This window comes from Anomaloglossus baeobatrachus, chromosome 12 (genome assembly GCF_048569485.1).
Source record: "Anomaloglossus baeobatrachus isolate aAnoBae1 chromosome 12, aAnoBae1.hap1, whole genome shotgun sequence".
Classification (NCBI taxonomy): domain Eukaryota; kingdom Metazoa; phylum Chordata; class Amphibia; order Anura; family Aromobatidae; genus Anomaloglossus; species Anomaloglossus baeobatrachus.
Window position 1 is genome coordinate 11,627,002 of NC_134364.1, and position 18,390 is coordinate 11,645,391.

General features: G+C 52.6%; 1 protein-coding gene across 1 annotated transcript in view; it reads right to left on the reverse strand.

Annotated features, from left to right (window-relative positions):
- Positions 1 to 16,267, reverse strand: part of PPP4R3A (protein phosphatase 4 regulatory subunit 3A) — a 71,697-nt gene extending 55,430 nt beyond the window's left edge. Inside the window, exons 1-2 of the mRNA XM_075330990.1 lie at positions 15,594 to 16,267; positions 9,717 to 9,772 (exon numbers count right to left, since the gene is read on the reverse strand). Of these exons, the coding sequence (XP_075187105.1) occupies positions 9,717 to 9,772; positions 15,594 to 15,735 (198 nt within the window). The 5' untranslated portion in view covers positions 15,736 to 16,267. The remainder of the gene's footprint in view (positions 1 to 9,716; positions 9,773 to 15,593) is intronic.
- Positions 16,268 to 18,390: the final 2,123 nt, after the last annotated feature.

Sequence of the window (18,390 nt, forward strand, 5' to 3'; positions counted from 1 at the left end):
GAGGAAACTTATAAATTGGTCTAAGGTAAATTCAATCCGAAGGATGTTCGGAGAACTGAAACCATGAACCAAAAGAACAATTCCACATGAACAACATGTGTACACAAAAGAACAACAGCCCGAAGGGAACAGGGGCGGGTGCTGGGTCTCCCAATAGGAGCTAGAAGAAAAGGAATTTACGGTAAGTAAACAAAATTCCCTTCTTTGTCGCTCCATTGGGAGACCCAGACAATTGGGACGTCCAAAAGCAGTCCCTGGGTGGGTAAAAGAATACCTCGATAAAAAGAGCCGAAAAACGGCCCCATCTTACAGGTGGGCAACCGCCGCCTGAAGGACTCGCCTACCTAGGCTGGCATCTGCCGAAGCATAGGCATGCACCTGATAGTGTTTCGTGAAAGTGTGCAGACTCGACCAGGTAGCCGCCTGACACACCTGCTGAGCCGTCGCCCGGTGCCGCAATGCCCAGGACGCGCCCACGGCTCTGGTAGAATGGGCTTTCAGCCCTGAAGGAATCGGAAGCCCAGAAGAACGGTAGGCTTCAAGAATCGGTTCCTTGATCCACCGAGCCAAGGTTGACTTGTAAGCCTGCGACCCCTTACGCTGGCCAGCGACAAGGACAAAGAGCGCATCAGAACGGCGCAGGGGCGCCGTGCGAGAAATGTAGAGCCGGAGTGCTCTCACGAGATCTAACAAGTGCAAATCCTTTTCACATTGGTGAACTGGATGAGGGCAAAAAGAAGGTAAGGAGATATCCTGATTGAGATGAAAAGGGGATACCACCTTAGGGAAAAATTCCGGGACCGGACGCAGAACCACCTTATCCTAGTGAAACACCAGGAAGGGGGCTTTGCATGACAGCGCTGCTAGCTCAGACACTCTCCGAAGTGATGTGACTGCCACTAGGAAGGTCACCTTCTGCGAAAGGCGTGATAGAGAGACATCCCGCATCGGCTCGAAAGGTGGTTTCTGAAGAGCCGTTAGCACCCTGTTAAGATCCCAGGGTTCCAGCGGACGCTTGTAAGGTGGGACTATGTGGCAAACTCCCTGCAGGAACGTGCGGACCTGCGGAAGCCTGGCTAGACGCTTTTGAAAAAACACGGAAAGCGCCGATACTTGTCCCTTGAGAGAGCCGAGAGACAAACCCTTGTCCATTCCGGATTGAAGGAAAGAGAGAAAAGTGGGTAAGGCAAACGGCCAGGGGGTAAAACCCTGATCAGAGCACCAGGATAAGAAGATCCTCCAAGCCCTGTGATAGATCTTGGCGGACGTTGGTTTCCTGGCCTGTCTCATGGTGGCAATGACATCTTGAGATAACCCTGAGGACGCTAGGAGCCAGGACTCAATGGCCACACAGTCAGGTTGAGGGCCGCAGAATTCAGATGGAAAAATGGCCCTTGAGACAGCAAGTCTGGTCGGTCTGGGAGTGCCCACGGTTGCCCTACCGTGAGATGCCACAGATCCGGGTACCACGACCTCCTCGGCCAGTCTGGAGCGACGAGGATGGCGCGACGGCAGTCGGACCTGATCTTGCCTAACACTCTGGGCAGCAGTGCCAGAGGAAGAAATACATAAGGCAGTTGAAACTGCGACCAATCCTGAACTAATGCGTCCGCCGCCAGAGCTCTGTGATCTTGAGACCGTGCCATGAATGCCGGGACTTTGTGGTTGTGCCGAGACGCCATGAGGTCGACGTCCGGGGTTCCCCAGCGGCAACAGATCTCTTGAAACACGTCCGGGTGAAGAGACCATTCCCCTGCGTCCATGCCCTGGCGACTGAGAAAGTCTGCTTCCCAGTTTTCTACGCCCGGGATGTGAACTGCGGAGATGGTGGAGGCTGTGGCTTCCGCCCACAGCAGAATCCGCCGAACTTCTTGGAAGGCTTGACGACTGCGTGTGCCGCCCTGGTGGTTGATGTACGCGACCGCCGTGGCGTTGTCCGACTGTATGCGGATCTGTCTGCCCTCCAGCCACCGATGGAACGCCTTTAGGGCTAGATACACTGCCCTTATCTCCAGAACATTGATCTGAAGGGAGGACTCTGTCGGAGTCCAGGTTCCCTGAGCCCTGTGGTGGAGGAAGACCGCTCCCCACCCTGACAGACTCGCGTCCGTCGTGACCACAGCCCAGGATGGGGGCAGGAAGGATTTTCCCTTCGACAAAGAAGTGGGAAGAAGCCACCACTGAAGAGAGGCTTTGGCTGCCAGTGAAAGAGAGACGTTCCTGTCTAGGGACGTCGACCTCCTGTCCCATTTGCGGAGAATGTCCCATTGAAGTGGACGCAGATGAAACTGCGCAAAGGGAACTGCCTCCATTGCTGCCACCATCTTCCCTAGGAAGTGCATGAGGCGCCTCAAGGGGTGTGACTGGGCCCGAAGGAGAGAGTGCACCCCTGTCTGCAGCGAACGCTGTTTGTCCAGCGGAAGCTTCACTATCGCTGAGAGAGTATGAAACTCCATCCCGAGGTAAGTCAGTGATTGGGTCGGTGTCAATTTTGACTTTGGGAAATTGATGATCCACCCGAACCTCTGGAGAGTTTCCAGAGCAATGGTCAGGCTGTGTTGACATGCCACCCGGGAGGGTGCCTTGACTAGGAGATCGTCTAAGTAAGGGATCACCGAGTGGCCCTGAGAGTGTAGGACCGCCACCACGGATGCCATGACCTTGGTGAAGACCCGTGGGGCTGTCGCCAGGCCGAAAGGCAGTGCCACGAAAAAGTGCATCGGCTCGCTCGGGGGGCGGAGATGTTCTGAAGAAACGAGTCGGAGGACGAGAGCTGAGCTCTATCCTGTAACCGTGAGACAGAATGTCTCTCACCCATCGGTCTTGGACATGTGGCCACCAGGGGTCGCAAAAGCGGGAGAGCCTGCCACCGACCGAGGATGCGGTTTGGGGAGGCTGAAAGTCATGAGGAGGCCGCCTTGGAGGCGGTTCCTCCGGCGGTCTTTGGAGGACGTGACTTAGACCGCCATGCAGAAGAGTTCCTCTGGCCCTTCTCTGACCTTTTGGACGTGGAAGATTGGGACCTGGCTGAGGGCCGAAAGGACCGAAACCTCGGTTGTATTTTTCGTTGCCGAGGTCTGTTTGGTTTGGACTGGGGTAAGGACGAGTCCTTTCCCTTGGATTGTTTAATAATTTCATACAATTGCTCGCCAAACAAACGGTCGCCAGAAAATGGCAAACCGGTTAAGAACTTCTTGGAAGCAGAGTCTGCCTTCCATTCGCGTAGCCACATGGCCCTGCGGACTGCCACCGAGTTGGCGGACGCTACCGCTGTACGGCTCGCAGAGTCCAGGACGGCGTTCATGGCGTAGGACGAAAAGGCCGACGCCTGAGAAGTCAAAAGACACAACTTGCGGAGCAGAGGAACGTGTGACCGCATTAATCTCAGACAGACAAGCTGAGATAGCTTGGAGTGCCCACACGGCTGCAAAGGCCGGAGCAAAAGACGCGCCTATGGCTTCATAGATGGATTTCATCAGGAGCTCTATTTGCCTGTCAGTGGCATCCTTGAGCGATGAACCATCTGCCACTGATACTACGGATCTAGCCGCCAGTCTGGAGACTGGAGGATCCACCTTGGGACACTGAGCCCAACCCTTAACTACGTCAGGGGGGGGAAGGGGTAACGTGTGTCATTAAGGCGCTTAGTAAAGCGCTTGTCCGGAAATGCTCTGTGCTTCTGGACAGCATCTCTGAAGTTAGAGTGATCGAAAAACGCACTCCGTGTACGTTTGGGAAACCTAAACTGGTGTTTCTCCTGCTGTGAAGCCGACTCCTCTATAGGTGGAGTTGGGGGAGAAAGATCTAGCACCTGGTTGATGGACGCTATAAGGTCATTTACTATGGCGTCCCCTTCAGGTGTATCAAGATTGAGAGCAACATCAGGATCAGAGCCCTGAGCTGCGACCTCCGCTTCATCCTCCAGAGAGTCCTCATGCTGAGACCCCGAACAGCGTGATGAAGTCGGGGAAGGTTCCCAGCGAGCCCGCTTAGCCGGTCTGGGACTGCGGTCCGTGTCGGAGTCCTCCCCGTGGGACCTAGGTGTCACCCCAGGAGCACTCTGCTGCGCCGACCGAGAGAGGCCTGGGGGCGATGAACTCACAGTGCCCGGGGCCTGTGTTACCGATCTGGACTGCAAGGCTTCTAGTATCTTAGCAGACCATCTGTCCATAGACTGAGCCATGGATTGTGAAAGCGACTCAGAGAGTTTTTCAGCCAAAACTGCAAATTCTGTCCCTGCCACCTGGACAGTGGAAGCCGGCGGTTCTACCTGAGCCGAGGGTCCCACCAGTGCCCGAGGCTCCGGCTGAGTGAGTGCCACAGGGGCCGAGCATTGCACACAGTGAGGGTAGGTGGAACCTGCAGGTAACAGAGCCGCACAAGAGGTACAGGTTGCAAAATAAGCCTGTGCCTTGGCACCCTTGCTCTTTGCGGACGACATGCTGTTGTCTCCTCTGAGAGTGATCAGTGAGGGTATATAGCCAAAAGCAAAACAATGCGGCCGAACAGAGAAAATGTATACAATATATGAATATATATATACACTTCGGCACCCTAGGGGGGCCAGCACCGGGTAACCGGTGTGGCTTACCGACCGCCCAAAGCGGTTGTGTGTCCACCAGATTCCCTGCCTGGGCCTCCCAGAGCTGCAGAGCTCGTTCTGAAATCCTCCACCGGCAGAAGTGATTGTAAAAATGTCTGCCAGAGCTCTCAGGGGAGGAGGGAGCCGTGGACGGTGACTAATAAAGTGCGGGAATCTGGTGCCCCACAGTGCTCAGTGAGGGGGGAGGAGGACACCTAAGTGTGCTCCAGCCCTCACTGCCGACGTCCAGTCGACCGTCCCGCCCTTACCCCTGACTGGCAGGCCCGGGGGCGGGAGTTATGGTACTAGGCCGCAGAAGCCGGGGACTAAATTTAATAGCGCGGCCGGCAAACAGGCGCGGTAGTCCCGGTCGTCACAAAAAAACAGCAGCCGCTGCAGCGTCTGTAACACAGGCGCTCCATGCACCGTCCCCAAGGGGACACAGAGTACCTTTTAGATGCAGGGCCTGTCCCTGATGATACCCAGTCTCCTGTCCGGCAGATTCCCCCAGGGGCTGCGGAGGGAGCCCGGTCCCAGTGAATGGTGACCGGTTAGGATCCCACTTCTCCCAGAGCCTCTAAGGGATGGGGAAGGAAAAACGGCATGTGGCTCCAGCCTTTGTACCCGCAATGGGTACCTCAACCTTAACAGCACCGCCGACTTAGTGGGGTGAGAAGGGAGCATGCCGGGGGCCCTGTTGGGGGCCCTCTTTTCTTCCATCCGATACAATCAGCAGCTGCTGCTGACTAAAATGGGAGCTTGAGTGAATGTCAGCCTCCTTCAACACAAAGCATAAAACTGAGGAGCCCGTGATGCACGGGAGGGTGTATAGGCAGAGGGGAGGGGTTACACTTTTTAAAGTGTAGTGCTTTGTGTGGCCTCCGGAGGCAGAAGCTATACACCCAATTGTCTGGGTCTCCCAATGGAGCGACAAAGAAATATATAATTTATAACAGGAAGAAAGATTTGAACTTAATAGTTTTATAAGGGTTAGCCGTTATTTTTCACCTAGCCATAAAAATGAGCAAGACAACTCGAACCTCCCGGTCCATGGCCACTGGACTAGAGCCGTGCAGAACACACTGCATCTTTTGGTGCGTTTGAGGTCACAAAGATGCCCCTATATGCAGCATTTCCTTCCCCCAGCAAAGTCTATGAGATTTCTATTTTGCTGTCCACACTGGGCATCTTTTGTTAGCTGCGTTTTTGAAGATGCAGCAGGTCAATGCTGTTTGCGTTTTTTCAGCCCCTCCAGTCAATAGATTTGCCTTAAAAAACGCTTTGGACATAATGTAGTAAAAAACAGGTACGTTTTTTGGTGCCAAAAACTCTGCATCTTTGTAGTTACAAAAGATGCACAGTGTGAACATAGCCTTAGGCGGCTTTCACACTACGTTTTTTTTTTAACATGCATCATGAACGTTTTTTTGCTGTAAAAGCGGATCCTGTTTTTACAAAGAAAAACGCATGCAAACACAAGTGTTATTTTGCAGGATCCTGTCACTTGAAGTTTATGGGCGGGCATTGGAGTCATGTGATCGGGAGTAAGGGGAACTGAACATGATAGACTGGGAGCCGGCATCTGTCAGCTGCGGAGGCTCGTAACCAAGGTAAACATCGGGTAACTATACGATATTTACCTTGGTTACGAGCGTCTGCAGCTGCTAAGAGCCGGGCTCCCTGCACACGTAACCAAGGTAAACATCAGGTAACTTGCTTGGATATACGATATTTACCTTGGTTACGAGCGTCTGCAGCTGTTAGGAGCCAGGCTCCCTGCACACGTAACCAAAGTAAACATCGGGTAACTTGCTTGGATATACAATGTTTACAAGCCTCCGCAGCTCTCAGGCGGGGGAGAGAGAGGGAGGGGGAGAGAGACACTGATCACGGAGGCTGGTTTGTGGGCATGCTCAGTAGAGCAAGTAGGACCCCGTCTATCAGCATGCCAGCGTTCACATACGTTTGCGTGCAGTATAGTCAGGATCCAGCAATTTGCAGTATTTGGACGCAGCTAAAAAACGCTACAAGTAGCATTTTTGAAAAAAGTAAAAAAAACCTCGCTGGATCCTCACTATAACGCACGCAAACACAGGTGAACGCATGTTGACGTGAGTCCATTGCAAATGCATTGAAATGAAAACGCATTTGCACTGGATCCGTTTTTGCGTTAAAAAAACGTTCAGGAAGCATGTTAAAAAAACGTAGTGTGAAAGCAGCCTTAGCTCCAAGTTTTGCAACTTGAGAACTCATTCAGCTGCATTATGCTGCCACATAGTAGCGGTACGGAGCGATCAATGGCCGTGTGACCTGTTTATAGGCAAAAGGTACTGTCTAGCTGGAGGACAAATTATAACATTGTTTAAACAGATGTATGTATTGGGCAATTTCGGATACAAGTGATCTTATATTGTTGCAGGAATGTAAGGATTTTCTAGTTCTCCACAATAAGTTGAGGGTTTTTTACTATACTATATAGAGCGGCATTTGTATGATAAAATTGGCTTTGATTTAAAGTGCACTTGGGGCTGTAATATGCGCAGCAAGACTCAGTTTGCCGCCATACCTCAAATCCATAGGTGGTGCCATAATTTTAGTTATAACATGAGGACTACACATTCAGGAACATTGTCAGCAGCAAAACAAATAGACAATGAGGAAGAGGAAGAAGAGCAACATAGAAGAGTGAAGGCATTGAAGTAACTGAGTGGGATGCAGAAAACGACTCTGTGGTATGGGCAATCTAAGGAGCAGCAAATCAAAATAAATGATCACGGGGGATCCTATGTCCTACGACCACAGTGATCACTGAATCCGGTGAGCTTCGCGCTGTAATTAGGAAAGCAGCGAAGGAACCACAGATCACAAGTCAGCAGATCACTCCCTAGTCACCTCGAGAAGAAGTGGGAACAGCTGTGCACTTCTGCTTCATCGCCTCAGTGATCAGTGGGGTCCTGGACTCGGGTCCCGGACTCAGATCCCACTGGTCATAACTTCTGACAGGTCACCTTTACAAAAGTATTTTTATGTTAACCCTTTTCAGAATCCAGTGTGAGTAGGAAACTATAATACCGACTCACAGGGCAGCCTGTTAGAAGGAGGGAAACTTTATATATGAAAGATGCAAGTGTTGGCACTCCTGAACTTGTTGCAGAAAATGAGTTCTTTCTCATAGGAAATTATTAAAATCACATGTTTTGTTATACACACGTTATACACGTTTATTTGCTTTGTGTGTATTGGAACAGAACATACACAAAAAAAATAAAATAAATTTCACACAAACCCCCAAAACTGAGCAGGACAAAATTGATGTTACCCAGAGCTTAATATTTGGTTCCTCGTCCCTTTACCCTTTGGAATAAATCTCTTCCATCAGTCGCCTCCTGTCCCCGTCCTCAGCTTCTTCCTCCTCTCACCTGGAATCTCGGACTCTTCTTTATAAACATCTCCAGGTCTCTCATATCTGAAGGAGACTGCTCATCTCCCAACAGCAATTTTCAGGTGTTAATGGGGTTTAGATCAGGACTAATTGCAGCCACTTGAGAACTCTCCAGCGCTTTGTTTCCATCCATTTCTGGGGCTTCATGAAACGTTTTGGGTCATTGTCCTGCTGGAGACCCCTGACTTAGGACTATACCCAGCTTTGTGACACTGGGCTCTACATTGTCACCCAAAATTCTTTGGTAATCTTCAGATTTCATGATGAAGTGTGCTCAGTCAACACCCACAGCGCCAGAGTCAACAGAACAAGCAACACATCACTGACCTCCACCATGTGTGACTGCAGGTGCTGTGATCTTTACTTTGTAGGCCTTATTCCATTTTCGGTAAACCGTAGAATGATGTTCTTTACCAAAAAGGTTACGAGAAAGTTAAAATAAGGAGGGATCCAGCACTATATAAAATTAAGTTTTTATATTATCTTTTTAAAAAACATTCCACATGGAAAAAAGTCAGCCTTGGGATTGGATAATCAAGGCTGTTTTTTTCCATGTGGAATGTTTTTAAAAGGATGAAAAAAAAAGCTATTTGTTTTATATAGTGCTGGTTCCCTCCTTTTTTTTACTTTCTTATACCTTTTAAGAATCCTGGTCAGTGCACTTTTTTTTTTTTTTTTACAGGTGAGATAACACTTTCTTTTTTACCTTTTTGCTTTACGACAAGACTTTCCCAGAAGGATTTTGGTTCCTCGTGTACATTTTGGCTTTTTTATGTCTCTGTCAGCAGTGGGGTCCTCCTGGGTCTCCTCCATAGCGTTACACTTCATTCAGATGTGGACGGATAGTTTGTGCTGACACTGATGCCCCCTGAGCTGTAGGACAGACTGAATTTCTTTGGAACTTGATTGAGGCTTATCCACCATCTGGACTATCCTGCATTACACCCGTTTATCTCTGTAGTCAACATCCAGGAAGATTAGCTACAGTGCCATGGATTGTAAACTTCTTGATTATGTTGCGCACCAGGCACAAAGGAACATCAAGATCTCTGAGATGGAATTGTAACCTTGAGATTGCTGATGTTTTTCAAGTAGTTTGGTTCTCAAGTAATGAGACAGTTCTCTTTTGGTTGTCCATGCTTATTGTGGCACACACAGACACATAATACAAAGACTTAAGCCCCCTTTACACGCAACATCGCTAACAATATGTCGTCGGGGTCACGGAATTCGTGACGCACATCCGGCGTTGTTAGCGACGTCGTTACGTGTAACAGCTAGGAGCGAGTGTTAACGATCAAAAATACTCACCTTATCGTTGATCGTTGACACGTCGTTCATTATCAAAATCTCGTTGATCGTTGTGGAAGCATGTTGATCGTCGTTCCTGAGGCAGCACACATCGCTACGTGTGACACCCCGGGAAAGACGAACAACAGCGTACCAGCGTCCTCCGGCAACGAGGTGGGGGTGTTTTTCTTTTGTTTGTTGCTCCAACACACACAAAGGAAACCAACATGTATAATTGGAATAATTTTCTGGAGCAATTTCAAGGGTTACAAGACTTTCGACCGTGACTAAGTAACAACTGCTCCAAGCCCTTTATAAAAGGCAGTTATTTTGTACAGAATCTGGCAATTCACCCGCACTATTCTCAGCGCGCTATATACAAGCAGAGGTTCTGGGATTTACCTGCTGTTTCTGGTAAGCGGTGTTTGGGTTAATTTTTGATTCCAAAAGTAACGAGCCTAAAAATAATGAAAGAAAAAAAAATAACATTAATAAACCCAATAAGACCGTAGTATCTAAATAACACAATCACAGCCTAATGTCTAGTTATAAGTGACTAGAAATATATAAGGAGAAAAACACAGGTCACGTCCTACTCCTGATACACAACATTGCCTTTCCTAGAACTGTGGTGGCAGCCGATACAATACACGGGGCACAGGGGGGCAGATACAGCCGATACAATACACGGGGCACAGGGGGGCAGATACAGCCGATACAATACACGGGGCACAGAGGGGCCGATACAGCTGATACAATACACGGGACACAGAGGGGCAGACGCAGCCGATACAATACACGGGACACAGAGGGGCAGACGCAGCCGATACAATACACGGGGCACAGAGGGGCAGACGCAGCCGATACAATACACGGGGCACAGAGGGGCAGACGCAGCCGATACAATACACGGGGCACAGAGGGGCAGACGCAGCCGATACAATACACGGGGCACAGAGGGGCAGACGCAGCCGATACAATACACGGGGCACAGAGGGGCAGATGCAGCCGATACAATACACGGGGCACAGAGGGGCAGATGCAGCCGATACAATACACGGGGCACAGAGGGGCAGACGCAGCCGATACAATACACGGGGCACAGAGGGGCAGACGCAGCCGATACAATACACGGGGCACAGAGGGGCAGACGCAGCCGATACAATACACGGGGCACAGAGGGGCAGACGCAGCCGATACAATACACGGGGCACAGAGGGGCAGATGCAGCCGATACAATACACGGGGCACAGAGGGGCAGATGCAGCCGATACAATACACGGGGCACAGAGGGGCAGATGCAGCCGATACAATACACGGGGCACAGAGGGGCAGATGCAGCCCATACAATACACGGGGCACAGAGGGGCAGACGCAAACGATACAATACACGGGGCACAGAGGGGCCGATACAGCCGATACAATACACGGGGCACAGAGGGGCAGATACAGCCGATACAATACACGGGGCACAGAGGGGCAGACGCAAACGATACAATACACGGGGCACAGAGGGGCAGACGCAAACGATACAATACACGGGGCACAGAGGGGCAGACGCAAACGATACAATACACGGGGCACAGAGGGGCAGACGCAAACGATACAATACACGGGGCACAGAGGGGCAGATACAGCCGATACAATACACGGGGCACAGAGGGGCAGATACAGCCGATACAATACACGGGGCACAGAGGGGCAGATACAGCCGATACAATACACGGGGCACAGAGGGGCAGATACAATACACGGGGCACAGAGGGGCAGATACAGACTATATAATACACGGGGCACAGAGGGGCCGATACAGCCGATACAATACACGGGGCACAGAGGGGCAGATACAGCCGATACAATACACGGGGCACAGAGGGGCAGATACAGCCGATACAATACACAGGGCACAGAGGGGCAGATACAATACACGGGGCACAGAGGGGCAGATACAGACTATATAATACACGGGGCACAGAAGGGCAGATACAGACTATATAATACACGGGGCACAGAGGGGCAGATACAGCCGATACAATACACAGGGCACAGAGGGGCAGATACAGCCCATACAATACACGGCGCACAGAGGGGCAGATACAATGCACGGGGCACAGAGGGGCAGATACAGCCGAAACAATACACGGGGCACAGAGGGGCAGATACAGCCGAAACAATACACGGGGCACAGAGGGGCAGATACAATGCACGGGGCATAGAGGGGCCGATACAGCTGATACAATACACGGGGCACAGAGGGGCAGATACAGCCGATACAATACACGGGGCACAGAGGGGCAGATACAGCCGATACAATACACGGGGCACAGAGGGGCAGATACAGCCGATACAATACACGGGGCACAGAGGGGCAGATACAATGCACGGGGCACAGAGGGGCAGATACAGCCCATACAATACACGGGACACAGAGGGGCAGATACAGACTATATAATACACGGGGCACAGAGGGGCAGATACAATGCACGGGGCACAGAGGGGCAGATACAGCCGATACAATACACGGGGCACAGAGGGGAAGATACAGCCGATACAATACACGGGGCACAGAGGGGCAGATACAGCCGATACAATACACGGGGCACAGAGGGGCAGATACAGCCGATACAATACACGGGGCACAGAGGGGCAGATACAGCCGATACAATACACGGGGCACAGAGGGGCAGACGCAGCCGATACAATACACGGGGCACAGAGGGGCAGATACAGCCCATACAATACACGGGGCACAGAGGGGCAGATACAGCCCATACAATACACGGGGCACAGAGGGGCAGACGCAAACGATACAATACACGGGGCACAGAGGGGCCGATACAATACACGGGGCACAGAGGGGCCGATACAGCCGATACAATACACGGGGCACAGAGGGGCAGATGCAGCCGATACAATACACGGGGCACAGAGGGGCAGACGCAAACGATACAATACACGGGGCACAGAGGGGCAGATACAGCCGATACAATACACGGGGCACAGAGGGGCCGATACAGCCGATACAATACACGGGGCACAGAGGGGCCGATACAGCCGATACAATACACGGGGCACAGAGGGGCAGATACAGACTATATAATACACGGGGCACAGAGGGGCAGATACAATGCATGGGGCACAGAGGGGCAGATACAGCCCATACAATACACGGGGCACAGAGGGGCAGATACAGCCGATACAATACACGGGGCACAGAGGGGCAGATACAGCCGATACAATACACGGGGCACAGAGGGGCAGATACAGCCGATACAATACACGGGGCACAGAGGGGCAGATACAGCCGATACAATACACGGGGCACAGAGGGGCAGATACAGCCGATACAATACACGGGGCACAGAGGGGCAGATACAGCCGATACAATACACGGGGCACAGAGGGGCAGATACAGCCGATACAATACACGGGGCACAGAGGGGCAGATACAATGCACGGGGCACAGAGGGGCAGATACAGCCCATACAATACACGGGGCACAGAGGGGCAGATACAGACTATATAATACACGGGGCACAGAGGGGCAGATACAATGCACGGGGCACAGAGGGGCAGATAGAGCCGATACAATACACGGGGCACAGAGGGGAAGATACAGCCCATACAATACACGGGGCACAGAGGGGCAGATACAGCCGATACAATACACGGGGCACAGAGGGGCAGATACAGCCGATACAATACACGGGGCACAGAGGGGCAGATACAGCCGATACAATACACGGGGCACAGAGGGGCAGATACAGCCGATACAATACACGGGGCACAGAGGGGCCAATACAGCCGATACAATACACGGGGCACAGAGGGGCAGATACAGACTATATAATACACGGGGCACAGAGGGGCAGATACAATGCACGGGGCACAGAGGGGCAGATACAGCCGATACAATACACGGGGAACAGAGGGGCAGATACAATACACGGGGCACAGAGGGGCAGATACAGACTATATAATACACGGGGCACAGAGGGGCAGATACAGCCGATACAATACACGGGGCACAGAGGGGCAGATACAATGCACGGGGCACAGAGGGGCAGATACAGCCGATACAATACACGGGGAACAGAGGGGCAGATACAATACACGGGGCACAGAGGGGCAGATACAGACTATATAATACACGGGGCACAGAGGGGCAGATACAGCCTATATAATACACGGGGCACAGAGGGGCAGATACAGCCGATACAATACACGGGGCACAGAGGGGCAGATACAATGCACGGGGCACAGAGGGGCAGATACAGCCGATACAATACACGGGGCACAGAGGGGCAGATACAATACACGGGGCACAGAGGGGCAGATACAGACTATATAATACACGGGGCACAGAGGGGCAGATACAATACACGGGGCACAGAGGGGCAGATACAGACTATATAATACACGGGGCACAGAGGGGCAGATACAATGCACGGGGCACAGAGGGGCAGATACAGCCGATACAATACACGGGGCACAGAGGGGCAGATACAATGCACGGGGCACAGAGGGGCAGATACAGCCGATACAATACACGGGGCACAGAGGGGCAGATACAGACTATATAATACACGGGGCACAGAGGGGCAGATACAATGCACGGGGCACAGAGGGGCAGATACAGCCGATACAATACACGGGGCACAGAGGGGCAGATACAGACTATATAATACACGGGGCACAGAGGGGCAGATACAATGCACGGGGCACAGAGGGGCAGATACAGACTATATAATACACGGGGCACAGAGGGGCAGATACAGCCACTCAGAGCAGAATAATGACTTGTTCACAGATTTTCTATGTGCAATTTGATTCAAAAGAAGAAAGGTTTTCCTACACATTTTTCATTTGTTTCAGGACTATGTCAGGAGGGGCCAAGAGCAATGAACAGCAGAAGGGGTGGGGGATCTTGAGATTTAGTGCAGGAAAAATCTGATTTTTGGGGGGTTGGCATTTACCAAAAACCACCCATAAAGCCTGGTAATAAAGGAGAATCCTCTGCCAATGTAATATGCGCAGGCACCACTAGACTCCTCATTGGATTAGTCCGGTCACTTTCCTGATAGATCCCCAGAAATAACAGCTGAGCTATACCTGCAGGCTTCCAAAGCCTTTTTTAGGAGAATTCAAGTGCACAGGAAAAATAAAGCAGCTGTTCATGGCAACCAATCAGAATCCACATCTCAGGAAAATTACCACATGACCTATTTGATCGCCATTGACAACTACTCCCCTTTTCTTTGCAGCAGGTCTGATGCCTCTTTGTAGTTTCCCTCAATAAGAAAGTTCCGTTACAAAAAAAAAAGAAAAAAGATCCTTGCTCCGATCCAGAGCCTGAAAACCCGGGTTAGATAAACATTTTACATTTTCTGGCATTTTATACAAATTTGCAAAATGTCCTGCAAACTTGTAACGCAATACCGGTGTAACAGTGTGCTCTGGATGAGCAGACCTCCTCTTCTCATTTGTTCGGTGTCTGCACTGGACGGGAGGAGTCCCCATAGGCAATCACCCAATAAAGGCCAAAAGGGAGACCCCTCTCCTCCCATGAGGCCAGTACATGTTTACATCAGACACTAATCTATACAAAATCTGATGAAAAAGAACCTTCAAGTGACAGAAACCGCTGTATGTATGCTCTGCACCCCATCATTGAGGGGGCTCCCCGCACCTCATCACCATATGCCTCCCTCCGAACCCCAACCTCTGGGAGAGGCTTCCCACACCTCATCCTCTGAGGGGGATCTCCTGACATCCTATCATTGAAGGGGTCGCTCTCCTCGCATCCTATCATTGAGGGGTCTCCTCGCACCCCATTCTCTGTGGGAGATCTTCGCACCCTACCCCCGGTGAGGTGGGGGGCCCCCCTCGTACACAATCCTCTGGGGGCTCTCCCTGCATCCTATCATTGAGGGCTCTCTCCCCGCGCCCCCCATCCTCTGGGGGGGGGCTCTCTCCCCGCGTCCCCCATCCTCTGGGGGGGGGGGGCTCTCTCCCCGCGTCCTCCATCCTCTGGGGGGGGGGGGCTCTCTCCCCGCGTCCTCCATCCTCTGGGGGGGGGGGGGGCTCTCTCCCCGCGTCCCCCATCCTCTGGTGGTCTCCCCCCACCCCCCCATCCTCGGGGGGGGGTCTCCCTCCGCACCCCATCCTCGGGGGGGGGGGTCTCCCTCCGCACCCCATCCTCGGGGGGGGGTCTCCCTCCACACCCCATCTTCGGGGGGGTCTCCCTCCACACCCCATCCCCGGCTCCCCGCCACTCACCGTCGCTCTCGGCCCGCACCAGCAGGGACATGCCCTTGAGCCGGTCCACGTAGCCGGAGGACACATGCCCGGTGCCCCGGTCGTCCCACTGCCGGTCCTCGTTCAGGGTGTAGACCTTCACCCGCCGCCGGGTGTCCGTCATCCTGGCGGCTCTCTGCTCCGGGAGGCCCGGTCCCCGGGCTGTCGTGACTCCCGGCCCCCGGTCAGCAGCGCCCGCTCTCCGGGCTTTCCTAGAACGTGTAGACCGGAACACAGGCCTCAATCTCCGGGCTTTCCTAAAGGCCGCACTCCGGCTGGTCTGCCGCGCTGCTCCGGGTCTGTGGGCTCTTCTCGCGCCCGCCAGGCCCAATCCCCGGACCTTCCTGACACCCGTAGCGGCTTCTTTCTCCACCGCTCTCCGTAGCCCGGTGCACGGGCTTTCCGCGTCTCCTAATCGTCCCTGTAGGCCTCAGGTTGCCGGTGAGTCGTGACGCCGAGCGCTGATCCCGTCAGGTCGGCTCTCGCTCTCTGCGGTGGAGGTGAGGTAGGCCTGAGCCGGGGGCTCGCTCTGCTCTAATGGCGGGAAGATGGGAAGTGTAGCCCGGGCCTGTCCTCAGTGTCCCGGCCGCTGCTCTCCGCTCACTCCCGGTGTCCCCGCCCCTCTGCCCGCCGTGCCTGGCCCAATGTGTCCGTCACAGCGCAGCCGCCATATTCCTCGTCCCCTCCCTCTGCGCGCACTCACCGCCCCCCGCTGTCTGGAGAAGAGCCCCCAATACCCCCCAAATCATGTGCTGCACCCACGGGTACTAGTCAGCGGTCACCCCAACATTATAGGAAGGAACCCCAATATGGAGGCCATAGATTACATCACATTATCACCTCAGAATCACCTCAGAGGGGTCTGTGACTGAACCTCAGAAATAACCTCAGAGAGGTCTGTGACTGAACCCCAGAAATCACCTCAGAGGGGTCTGTGACTGAACCCCAATAATCACCTCAGAGAGGTCTGTGACCGAACCCCAGAAATCACCTCAGAGGGGTCTGTGACTGAACCCCAGAAATCACCTCAGAGGGGTCTGTGATGGAACCTCAGAAATCACCTCAGAGGGGTCTGTGACTGAACCCCAGAAATCACCTCAGAGGGGTCTGTGACTGAACCCTAGAAATCACCTCAGAGGGGTCTGTGACTGAACCCCAGAAATCACCTCAGAGGGGTCTGTGACTGAACCCCAGAAATCACCTCAGAGGGGTCTGTGATGGAACCTCAGAAATCACCTCAGAGGGGTCTATGACAGGACCCCAGAAATCACCTCAGAAGGATCCGTGACTGAACCCCAGAAATCACCTCAGAAGGCTCTGTGATGGAACCCCAGAAATCACCTCAGAGGGGTCTGTGACTGAACCCCAATAATCACCTCAGAGGGGTCTGTGATGGAACCTCAGAAATCACCTCAGAGGGGTCTGTGACTGAACCCCAGAAATTACCTCAGAAGGGTCTGTGACTTAACCTGAGAAATCACCTCAGAGGGGACTGTGACTGAACCCCAATAATCACCTTAGATGGTCACCCAGAAATCACCTCAGAGGGGTCTGTGACTGAACCCCAGAAATCACCTCATAGTGGTCTGTGACTGAACCCCAATAATCACCTTAGAGGGGTCTTTGACCAAACCCCAGAAATCACCTCAGGGGTCTATGACGGAACCCCAGAAATCACCTCAGGGGTCTATGACGGAACCCCAAAAATCACCTCAGAGGGGTCTATGATGAAACCTTAGAAATCACCTCACAGGGGTCTATGACGGAACCCCAGAAATCACCTCAGAGGGATCCGCGACTGAACCCCATAAATCACCTCAGAGGGGTCTGTGACTGAACCCCAGAAATTACCTCAGAGGGGTCTGTGATGGAACCCCAGAAATCACCTCAGAGGGGTCTGTGACTGAACCCCAGAAATTACCTCAGAGGGGTCTGTGATTGAACCCGAGAAATCACCTCAGAGGGGTCTGTGACTGAACCCCAGAAATCACCTCAGAGGGGTCTGTGATGGAACCTCAGAAATCATCTCAGAGGGGTCTGTGATGGAACCTCAGAAATCACCTCAGAGGGGTCTATGACAGGACCCCAGAAATCACCTCAGAGGGATCCGTGACTGAACCCCAGAAATCACCTCAGAAGGGTCTGTGATGGAACCCCAGAAATCACCTCAGAGGGGTCTGTGACTGAACCCCAGAAATTACCTCAGAAGGGTCAGTGACTTAACCTGAGAAATCACCTGAGGGGACTGTGACTGAACCCCAATAATCACCTCAGAGGGGGTCACCCATAAATCACCTCAGAGGGGTCTGTGACTGTGTGACGCCCTGGACAAGCCAGGGGTCACAGGTAATGACATCACCACACCCTACACCCCGGTAAGGCTAAGTTCACACATCCTGTGTTTTGCATCAGTCACAATCCGTCGCCTTGGGGAATTACGGTAACCTGCAAAATATTTTGCAGGAATCCTGTATTTCCCCATAGACTTCTATTAGCGACGGATTGCGACTGATGACCCTGCGTTGCATCCGCTGCGTCGCGGTCCGTCGTTTTTGACTGACCGCCGAGCGGGTAGCAACGCAGAATGTAACGTTTTTCGGGCCGTCAAAATTAACGCGCCGTGCAGGAATCCGTCGCCATCCGTCAAGCTTGTAATGCATGTCTATGGTGCTGGATTCCGTCGTAATCCGTCTTACAACGGAATCCAGCGCAGGATTCCGTCATGCTCTACTGAGCATGCCCAGCATGCTTGGCATGCCCACTGGGCTGTCCCAAACAC